A 10945-nucleotide genomic window follows, 5' to 3' on the forward strand; every position below is an offset into this window, starting at 1 on the left:
AATTATCTGCCTGTTTCTGAAAACGTGTGTGTGTGTGAGCACGCCAATCTGCACGCTGTTACAAAACAGTGGGGCTAATTAGCATGATAACCATCCCAACACTCATTTTCTTCAACAGTGTCTTGGCAGCTGGAGTCGCCACTTTTAAAGCCAAAGGACCATTTGGACGTGGAGGCCAGAGCGCTATGAAAGCTAAAAGGTAAACAGACCTGCGGGATTAGCTAGGAGTTACTAGCGTAAACTTCTGAGGCTAATCTAAGAAAAATAGTTTTGGTTGAATTGTCTTTTTGCCGCTAATGTTTTTTGTTTTTGCCGATGTCAAGTTGTAAACAAACAATAAGGATGCAGGGAAATGTCTACACAGGAAGTCAGCCATTTTGGTTTCAAGCTGCCATTTTGGTCAAATTCCATTGTTACCGCATTGACCAACCTTTATTGGTGAAAGATTTGATCTGTTGACGATTAATTGTGGCCTAAAATGTTCAAGATCATTTCCAGGATTTGCCATAAAAAACGGGTCCTTTCATGTCTGCTTTCGGCTTTCATTTTGCTTTAGCATCACTTTGCCGATGATGTTTTTTCCCCCTCTCTGCACAATGAGTGTTAGAATTTCCTTTTTACATAATTCCGTCTCATCCCCGCAGTAATTGAATTGGATGTAACGTTTGCCCATTTTGCTTGTAGTTAACCTTTCCCACTGGATAAAAAGCATGTAATGTAAACGTATGTATCCATTTGGTTGCAAAAGGCGTATGAGGAAGGTCAGGTGGGGGGGGCAGTGAGGGGGGGGGGGGGGGGACGGCATCCTTTAGGCGAGGGGAAGGGCAAGGCGTCGCCTCAAAGTGCACTTGTGAGCAACTTTGCTCTCGCTCTGACTTTGCTCTATTGACCAATGGCACACAGCGCTTTGAGTCGCTCCTCAAACTCATTAGGAGCGGCAGACTTGCTGATGACGGCAAGAAGAGAAGAAAAAAAAAAAGATGCGTTTGGCTCGGGCCTGAAGGATGCCTTTGTTGTGTTTCCAATACAAATAGATGGAGATTTGAATATTGCTTTTCTAGAGTGGCAATGTTTATACTCGTTGGCCGTGTTTTTGTCAGGATGCTAGGTGGCTACGTATTAGCACCACTAACTAAAATGGTTTAACCGTCCCGTAAAGTTTAAGACAATAAAACAGAGGAGGGAGGGAATGTTTTCAGCTAGGTAGCGCTTCCTCATTAGCCATGCACAGCATCTTGGCTCCTCTCCCACACCTCACGGCTCATCATCATCATCATCATCATCATGGCCCCGACGTTGGCTGCCAGCAAAAAAAAAAAAACAAGCCCCACCCCTCCCACCCCTTCCAGCCCCTATAATCACACCCGCAATCACAGCATCTAATGAGGTTAATTAATTTGTATCAGCCCTTGTAGGGACTTGGCTGATGAGCCAGCCATAATGGTCTCCATGGCATCCCCCCCCCCTCTTCTTCTTTTCCTCCCTTTGCAAAAAGGCGGGGTGCAACCCTCTCAAGATGAGACGATAAACCATGGGGTCATATTTACCTCCCCCTCCTCCCTTTTTTTTTTCCTTTTGGAAGCGCCCACAAGCCGTTCAGATTCTTCGGCTCGGTTGTGTCCACCGCAATGACCACTTGGCGCGGACAAGTGCTTGTTTGTTTATATTCTCGTCGTGGTGTTCCCAAAGAGGCCCGGCGACACCAACGCCGAAAAAACACTAATGATTCTCTTGGCAGTTTGTCTCTGCGGTCGTCAGCATCACATTACAATCAGCGGCCCTCATCAGGCCACTAACGAACAAATCCTGATTAACCTCCGCCCCCTCCCGCATTCCCACCCTCGTATGATTACCGCAATCACCCGGGATAACCACGCGTGCACCGTACAGAAAACGCCGACCCCTCACCACCCCCCATCTCGTCTTACACGCGTGAAAAAAACAGAAGACCTCAGCGATGACATCAGCACCACGGACAGCGTTTCTTTCAACGGTTTCAATTTGCATTTGGATTCTCATGGTCCTCTCGCTTGCTTGCTAAGCGGTAAAGAAATGGAAAAAAAAGGAAAACATGGGTTAGTCACACCCACAATGCTGTTTCCGTGGCAACATGAGGCTGACCAACAAAGCTGAGGAAAGGCCAAGGTGAAATCAAATCAAATGAAAGCTGTCCAAAACAATAAAAATAGATAATAACACAATGCAATTTCTTCTTCTCTGTATTCATCATAAACACAGATACACTTAACACTGCAGCTCTTGGACCCATGTGTTGACCCCCCCCACACACACAATCAAAGCGAGACAATGACACAAGGAGGCTGCGAGACAAGGACGCATCCGCTAGTTAAAACCTAATGAACACCTCCCCAAGGCACGCGCTTGGCATCTTCCTGAATGATGGCCTGACAGTAATAGCGGGGCAGATGGGTGCGCTATACACACACACACACGTACACACACACACACACACATACACTTTCCACACCCCTGCTGCTGCCCCTTGCCCCTGCAGAGAGTTACCCCCTGATGTGGAGGTGTAGCGGGAAGGAAGGGCGGGGGAGTAGCGAGGGCCCCCGTCATGATTTAGGCTTCCATGCAAATTTAATCAATTGGAGTACTTGTCGCCAGCCAGGGCTCATTAGCACCCCGTTTTTTTTTTTCTTTTATAAAAAGGTTTGGTGAACCCCAACCTTGGCAGACGTTGCGTTAAACACACACACACGATGCATTCAAGCGGTCGTGAAAAAAAAAAAACACACGTCACTGGCTCCCGTCAAGATTTTTTGCTTCTCGTGTCTTCCCCCTGGCACGGTACTCGTCCCCCTCCTCTTGCGCTTGTGTAGCTTCTCTCTCTCTATCCATTACTTCAAAAGGCCCCGTGACACCCAGCGTCAACTTTAAAGGAGCCTGCAGGATTCTAACCCTCTCCAAAATCCACACTGGAACCCCACACGGCCCGGCCCGGCCCGGCCCGGCCCCTCTTCTTCATCCTGGTACTCAATTAATTGCGCTTAACCATCATTGACCTGCCCTGCCGGCTGAGAGCCGACAAACGAATGAGGAGGAGACAAAAGCGGCGGCGGAAAATGGGACCTAGCAACATTGTTAACATTTGTCGCGGGCCATAACAACAATCAAACGATTGGCATTGGGCTGTCTTAAATCCCATCAAATCTGCCCGGCAACAAGTGGCCAATGGAGGAAAAAGAAAAAAAAACTGACTTCTGCTGCTCCGATGTGATTTATATTTCAGTTGTGAACTTTTCTCATGAATTGCAAATGATTGATGTTGTCACAAGCACGGAAGAAGAATGCAACACGTCTTTTCCTCACGTCACTGCCCCGAGAGAGCGTGCGTGCGTGGAGACCCTCGAGCCCTGCCTCCGTAAGCCGAGGGGGTGGAGGTCAAAACACTGTGTGCGTAGTTCCGGACCCTCGCTATCTCTCCCCGCACAGACGCGCCACTGTTTCTGCTCAGGCTGTCCTTTCATTGTACTATCCCAAAAGCCATGGGACTCTTTGCTGGGGTGCCGTGGTAGCGATGGGCGACTTTCGGATTTTAAAGATATAGACAGACGTACATGCATTCCTTCAGTATCACCTCACTGGAGGTTGGAAATATTTTTGGAGGGGGCCACGTTTATTTATTTATTTTTAAATATGAATAAAAAAATATATATGTACTATAATTTTTTGTATTTTTCAAATAACTTATTGCCCAAAATGACTTGTTGCTAGAGTCATGGAAACGAAGTCACCCAAAGTAAGTCTTTCCCTTCCAAGCATACAGGCTCACCTGATCATTTTTTGGACGGAGGCCTCTGCTTCCCTTCTTGCTCCTCTGACATTTCTGACTTACTCTCTCTCTCTCGCTCTCCTTTCCCTTGCAGAGGAGACTTTGATGGATCGGCCACGTTTATGAAGCCGCTGCCACCGTGGCGATCAATCACCTGCCGCGATCCGCTGTCGGACTTCGGCGGCTCACGCTGGTCGAAGGCCGTGCAGCAGGTAGATGCTCAACACATGCACCTCATTATTGTACAGCCATCAGAAATGTAAAGACAGTGGCTCAGGTACTCCAGCACTTTAAAAGAAGAGATGCATCAATAATCTGCCTTCAGAAGATAATGGGTGTTTTTATTCATATAATCATATCATGGTGTACAATTATATCTTATTGAAAGTGGATTCTAATACTGAGGTAACCTTGCATCTATCTGTGGGGCTTCTCCGTGGCATATGATGGAGAATGCAGATGTACCTAATGCAGTGCTTCTCAATTATTTTCTGTTACGCCCCCCCCCCCTAGCAAGAAGAAAACTATTCGCGCCCCCCCTCCCCACCGTGACTATCCTAACTTGTCTTGTAAGTCGTAAAATGTTGCACTGTCGCAAACGTGACAGAAGTAACAATGAGAGCGCCACTGCCCCCTGCTGTAGTAAAGGCGCAATTACACTTTATTCTAGTACTGCCCAAAAAAAAGCCTGTTCCCCAGGGTCACACGCGCCCCCCCAGGAATAGCACCGCGCCCCCCTTGCCCCACTATTTGAGAAGCACTGGCCTAGGTGACTGATTGACAATTTGGTTTTGTCTATTCAAGATGGCGGCGCGTGCATACGCAGCGACCTCTCTCTGTCCCGCCCAAACGGTGTTTTGTCCGTCTAATGAGTGTTTGTCCGGCAGTCTCGTCGTACTGAGTCGTGCTACAAGTACGGCAGGCAGGTTCTGCTTGACATCGGCAAAAGCGAGTTTTGTCGAGTTCTGGACTTTGATGCGGGAACATCAAAGGAGCTCGGACTGCTACGTCCTGAAGCGTCGCCGGGCTCGTCTGCTATTCCTCCCCCGGTTGGGAAGCGTCGAAAGCGGTGTGCGAGGAGGCTGAAGAGGGGCAAACGCGGGGACGTCCGGGCCAGGCTGGCGGCCAGGCTGGCGGCCAGCCCTGCTCGCCCGGCCGTGCCTTCCATTCTTCTGGCGAATGTTCGATCGCTGGACAACAAAATGGATGACATTCGCCTGCTGCAATCTACAAACCGGACAGTGCGGGACTGCTGTGTGCTCGTGTTCACTGAGACTTGGTTGACTGTCAACATTCCGGACTCTGCCGTACATCTGGAGCGGCTAGCGTGCTATCGGGCGGACCGGGCCATTGTACAAGGGGGGAAATCTCGTGGAGGTGGAATATGCGTCTACATCCGTGACGAATGGTGCCGGGACTCTGTAGTGGTATGCGAGCACTGCTCGCCACTGGCGGAGTTGGTGATCATTAAGTGCCGTCCTTTTTACCTGCCAAGGGAATTTACCGCGATTCTGCTAGTCGCGGTTTACATCCCGCCTTCCAACATCGAAGGCGACAGGGTCGCGGCTCTTAGTGAACTGTACCAGGCTGTCAGTGAACAAGAGACAGCGCACCCTGACGGTTTCACCATCTTCGCTGGGGATTTGAATCATGCTAACCTGAAGTCTGTTTTTCCGAGGCTTCGCCAGCATGTTCATTTTCCTACGCGTGGCGACAGCTTCCTGGACCGGGTCTACTCTTCGCATCAAGGAGCTTGTGTTATCTGTTTATTTATTATTTATTCATCACTCTTACTATTGATTGTTAGAATTTTTGCCTTCTTGTTTTTATATTGTGTCGCGTACATGTATGTCTATCGTGTTATGTGTCTCGTCACCGTGGGATAGAGAAAAACGTCATTTCGGTCTCTTTGTGTGTTGTGACATGTGGAGAGATTGACAATAAAGCTGACTTTGACTTTGACTTTGATATCAGAGATTAAATAAAGAAAACCAACTGGCTGATTGATTTGTTTTAATTGAGAGGGAAAAAAAACAGCAAAAGCATTTCACTAGCTGACCAGGAGATGGCGACAGCGTGGCATCTGAAGACCATGGATTGTTTGTTCTGCTATAGCCTAGGTGACTGATTCACAATTTGGTTTTGTCTGATATCAGATATTAAATATAGAAAACCAACTGGCTGATTGATTTGTTTTAATTGAGAGGGAAAAAAAACAGCAAAAGCATTTCACTAGCTGACCAGCAGATGGCGACAGCGTGGCATCTGAAGACCATGGATTGTTTGTTCTGCTATAGCCTAGGTGACTGATTCACAATTTGGTTTTGTCTGATATCAGATATTAAATAAAGAAAGCCAACTGGCTGATTGATTTGTTTTAATTGAGAGGAAAAAAAAACAGCAAAAGCATTTCACTAGCTGACCAGGAGATGGCGACAGCGTGGCATCTGAAGACCATGGATTGTTTGTTCTGCTATAGCCTAGGTGACTGATTCACAATTTGGTTTTGTCTGATAATAGATATTAAATAAAGAAAACCAACTGGCTAATTGATTTGTTTTAATTGAGAGAAAAAAAAACATCAGCAAAAGCATTTCACTAACTGACCAGGAGATGGCGACAGCGCGGCATCTGAAGACCATGGATCGTTCTGCTATGCCGGTTTAAAAAAAAAAACAAAAAAAAACGTAATTAGCTAGGGGTCAAAGGTCAAAGTTTACGGTTCAAAGTTCACCCAGGGGTCAAAGGTCGGTTCAAAGTTCACGGGGTCATGTGCACATTTTCGATTTTTAACTAGAGTTGAAAGTTCAGGGTTCAAAGGTCAGCCAGGGGTCACCACGGGGTCACCGCGGGGTCACCGCGGGGTCACGCGGTCACCACGGGGTCACCGCGGGGTCACCGCGGGTTCAAAGTTCAGGGTTCACTTTTTTTTTTTTTTTTTTTTTAGGTTAACCTTTATTTAACCCAGTGCTTCTCAATTATTTTCTGTTACGCCCCCCCCCAGCAAGAAGAAAACTATTCGCGCCCCCCCTCCCCACCGTGACTATCCTAACTAAAATGTTGCACTGTCGCAAACGTGACAGAAGTAACAATGAGAGCGCCACTGCCCCCTGCTGTAGTAAACGCGCAATTACACTTTATTCTAGTACTGCCAAAAAAAAGCCTGTTCCCCAGGGTCACACGCGCCCCCCCAGGAATAGCAAATAGGGGCGCCCCACTATTTGAGAAGCACTGACCTAATGAGTGTCCATTCTGCGTTCAACTTGAGGCGTCATTGTCTCGCAGCTCAATGACGCCATCTACTGTTACAAAATACAACTTACAGCTACAACATTGCCCTCTGCCTTTTTTGTCTCCCCCCCTAACATTTATTAACCAATCACAGGTGAGTCGTTTCAATGTTTAGTATTTGATTTATTTAAAAAGAAAATGAGTTGGTCAAAAAAATGAATCGGTCAACTGAGTGGCAAGTCAGCGTTTCCTCTTGGTCTCAAACTTGTAGATGGCCGGAGCGTTTGGGGTCTCTTTCTGAACTTTGATCTTCTTATATTTATCCTGTAGGAAACATGAAATTGTTTATTTGTTCACTTCACCATAATGGCTTTTCACTACTGCACAGTATTTACATGGATGTCAAAAAAAAAAAAAACATCTGAATGAATGGCAGATTTGTGCACATGATCTGCTGCGAGTCATGACCTGGAGGTCCTTGCGGGTCTGGAGCTTCTGGCTGATGACAGACAACTTCTTCACTCGGTCAATCCGTTGAGAAAGGAGCTTGTACTCGCGCTTGCGTTGCTCGGCCAGCCTCTGCAACGCACGAGAGGAAAAACATAAAGGCGCGGTAACGCGGGAGTTTTTTTTTTTTAAAGGAATGAAGAACATCTGAAACCTTTTGACTACCAGGCGCCACAGCTCCCTGGATGCGTTTGTTGCTCAGCGTGTCCATCGTGGGCCTGTTGTACACTCGATCCACCAGCTCGGGGACGGTGTTCAGGTGGTCGGCCAGGTCGAACGACTCCACTGTAAGTTTCAATTCAGACTCAACAGCCCTGGACGTATCGAACATTCCTTGTCACATTTGCGTTTACCTTCTTTTTTGGAATCCACAAAAAAGGTGTGCTTGTTTTTCTGTTTGCTGGCCGCATCCAAAAGATGGAGACTTCCCTTTAGCCTTTCGATTTTCTGAAAAAGACATTTTAGGAAAGGCTTACCGGCCCGCGACACAAATTGGAAGAATTGTAGTTCAAAAAGTTGTCATCATTCCTGTTGGATGGTTATCATCAGCCATCGAAACGATGTCGTTTTGAAACGTACCCTCGCTTCTGCCACCCTCTTCATCTCGATGTAATTGATGTCTTGTGTCCTCATCACTTTCTTCTGCTCCTCCGTCATCTCAGACTCCGGTCCTGTTTTCCTCTTCTTGGACACGTGGGCTCCATCCTGATCAAGGGCGCACATGATGAACTCAACCAAACGGGATACACTCATGGTAAGAGGATGAATGTTGCCAAGTTACCTTCAGCTGCGAGTTGATCATGTGGTAGTAGAACTCATCCGGGTTCTTCTCCAGAGCCTTCTTGCGAAGGGCGAGGAGTGTGTTTTGTTTCTTGTGGTAGTCACTAATAGAAAGCAACACGACAAATGAAGATCATTGAGGTTTTGTTGTTTCAAACGTGTATGGACTCCACTGAACTTACTCTGCACGTCTTTTGTAGTCTTTCTTCTTCTCCAGGAAGCCCAAGTGCTTCCTAGATTCAGGCTGATGAAAGAAATCACGTTAATTGTGTCGATTTGAAAGAACCCTTACTGTGCTCTTGGATGGGATTGATATGAGGTCCCTCGCGAGTTAAATCTCGATCATGACATTCCAAAAAATCATAATGGTGTGTTGTTTACTAAATTGGAGGTAGGTCGGGCTAGCTTGGTCGGCTAGCAGCAAGCCCAAACTCCTCCAAAAAGCTCACCTGAGATCTTTCATGGTGGTTTCTCTGTCGGGATTTCAGCGCTTTCCTGAACGACGACATGTTGGAGAAGTGTTCCAAATAGCTGCTCGTACAAGATCAACCCTTTTAAATGAACAATCTCAGACTGGTATAACTCCAAGCATGAGATCTACTCCATGTTGTTTCCCTGTAAGGAGGAACGCGTGATTTTTGGTTCCGTCATTTCTCTTCCGCAGATTCGACACGAGCAAAGAGAAAAGAAAAGAAAAACAGGTCATAAGACCGCCTAATCGTGAGTGAAATGCGGTAAATAATATAATTTTTTTTTTAAACTAAAATTTTCTGCAGAATAGTGTTTGTTAAAAAAACACTTATGTCGGTGTTTGCATTTAATGTAGTAGCGCATTAAAGACGAGAGAGGTCACTAGTGCACACTTTTGTAGTCCTCTGCGTGGACTCGTAAGCAGGATATAATTAGATACAATTCAGGCTACTAACGATAAAGAAGACAGTAAAGAGTGCTATCGACAAAATAATTATTCATTTATACTTTACCAGTACAGTGTTCAACCATCAATATCAGATATTTACTTTTGTTGGGGCGGCAAGTTGAAATGGTTGCACAGGGCAGCCTGCAACGAATCTTCTACAAATCTAAAAAAGCCCGGGTACAGATTTGAAACATGTGGCAGGCCCATTTCAAATTTCCACAGGACTTTTTCCAAGTTTTCTCAAAATAATCCTGCACACTATTAATATGGCTAAGGTAGAATTCCCAACCCCCAAAAACTTCTAGTATAGAAAATTTGAGAAATTAGCCCCTCCATCTTTTGTGTACTACTTCACATGACTTGCTATTTATTCTTTCTTAAAGTTCTAATGTTGCAAATGAGCCCTGGTGTTTCTCATAAGCAACAAGCAGGCAGTGAACATAAATATGTACGACGTACATCTTTCTAAGATGCTGCATCCATCCATCCCTCCATCCATCCATCCCTCCATCCATCCATCCCTCCATCCATCCATCCATCCATCCATCCATCCATCCATCCATCCATCCATCCATCCATCCATCCATCCATCCATCCATCCATCCATCCATCCTCTGAGATAAGACTGAGGAGGAGGCGGGCCAATTCTATATTCCTATTTGCCGCAACGGCACCAGTGAGCTCATCTCACCCAGACTCCCATTTGTGCTATCCCAGCAAAATGGGCCTCCTTAAACGGCATCTCACAACAACCGCGAGGAATGTCTGTTGCATGTGCGAGATTTGCCCAGCGTGCAGAATGTTTGCGGCCAATGAATGGGATCAGTGTTTCCATATGATGTCACATGCCGGCGGCCTGTTAATGACCCCCGAATCCTTGCGCGCACGTTTCAGCCCCCGCTTGCTTCTAGCGCAATGAGTATGATATCGAAGGTATTTATCATTCAAAAAAAAATAATCCAGCTAATTGAGTCGTCATAAACTTTTCTTGAAAGTTGTTTTAAATCACATCAAAGCAGATGTCTGAGCGTCATTAGCAAACAGAAGTCATTGGCTGCCAGCTAAAGACGTCCAAAATTCAATTGAACAAAACTGGAAGCAACACGACGCAGACGCAGAGACGTTTGGGTTTCTTTCACGAACCTCGAGGAAATATCAGCGTTGACATTTTGTTGGATCGGCGCGAGTGTGTGTTGTGAGCTCAAGACTTTGGTATGTCTGGCTGGGTCTTATCGCTAGTGACCCACTCATTGAAAAGAACATTTACAGTAAATGAAGGCTGTTAGCGAGACATTTCAAAACTCTAGCAGCCATCTGTCTAGGATAGTACCTGCTCGGGATTGGGAGCTCCTTCCGTCATACGAGAATTGAACAAAATGGCTGACTTCCTGTTCAATTTTGCGCATGTGCTCATTGTCACACGCTTGCAAAAATGATGTTGTAATGTGATTTTAATATCCAGAATCATAGTGCAACATTTGAGTCCATTTCCATTGTGGTCTTTTAATAGCTACTCATTGGCCGTCGCCAGCTGCTGGTCCGATGCCCGCCAGGTTACGCTGGGCTCGGCGGGTTCCCCTGGGTGGGATTTTCTCCAACACCACAAAATGTAGCAAAGCAAAAATGGGTCTACAATTACTGCTCCTTTTCTCAGCTTGAGTTTTGAAAGCCACGGTGAAGACGTCATGGGTGGCGTCGGGATTTGGCAA

At 46.3% G+C, this 10945-nt stretch overlaps 1 protein-coding gene across 1 annotated transcript; it reads right to left on the bottom strand.

The window, feature by feature from the left end:
* Positions 1 to 7192: 7192 nt before the first annotated feature.
* On the bottom strand, positions 7193 to 8953 carry utp11 (UTP11 small subunit processome component). Its single transcript, XM_061289017.1, has 8 exons — positions 8767 to 8953; positions 8500 to 8561; positions 8319 to 8421; positions 8117 to 8242; positions 7891 to 7984; positions 7692 to 7822; positions 7499 to 7609; positions 7193 to 7354 (listed from the first exon to the last, which is right to left on the bottom strand). The coding sequence occupies exons 1-8, from the start codon at positions 8824 to 8826 to the stop codon at positions 7271 to 7273; spliced, it is 771 nt and encodes a 256-aa protein (XP_061145001.1). The 5' UTR covers positions 8827 to 8953; the 3' UTR covers positions 7193 to 7270.
* Between the last annotated feature and the right edge of the window lie 1992 nt (positions 8954 to 10945).

Source organism: Syngnathus typhle, linkage group LG10 (assembly GCF_033458585.1).
Source record: "Syngnathus typhle isolate RoL2023-S1 ecotype Sweden linkage group LG10, RoL_Styp_1.0, whole genome shotgun sequence".
NCBI classification, from domain to species: Eukaryota; Metazoa; Chordata; class Actinopteri; order Syngnathiformes; family Syngnathidae; genus Syngnathus; species Syngnathus typhle.

What these genes read in the sequence shown, in the direction of transcription:
- utp11 (XM_061289017.1), bottom strand. Translation starts at nt 8,826, where the DNA reads ATGTCGTCGTTCAGGAAAGCGCTGAAATCCCGACAGAGAAACCACCAT. An exon ending in ACCACCATGAAAGATCTCAG is followed by an intron (nt 8,562 to 8,766) that starts GTGAGCTTTTTG and finishes TTCTTTCATCAG; the next exon opens with CCTGAATCTAGGAAGCACTT. An exon ending in GACTACAAAAGACGTGCAGA is followed by an intron (nt 8,422 to 8,499) that starts GTAAGTTCAGTG and finishes GCTTTCTATTAG; the next exon opens with TGACTACCACAAGAAACAAA.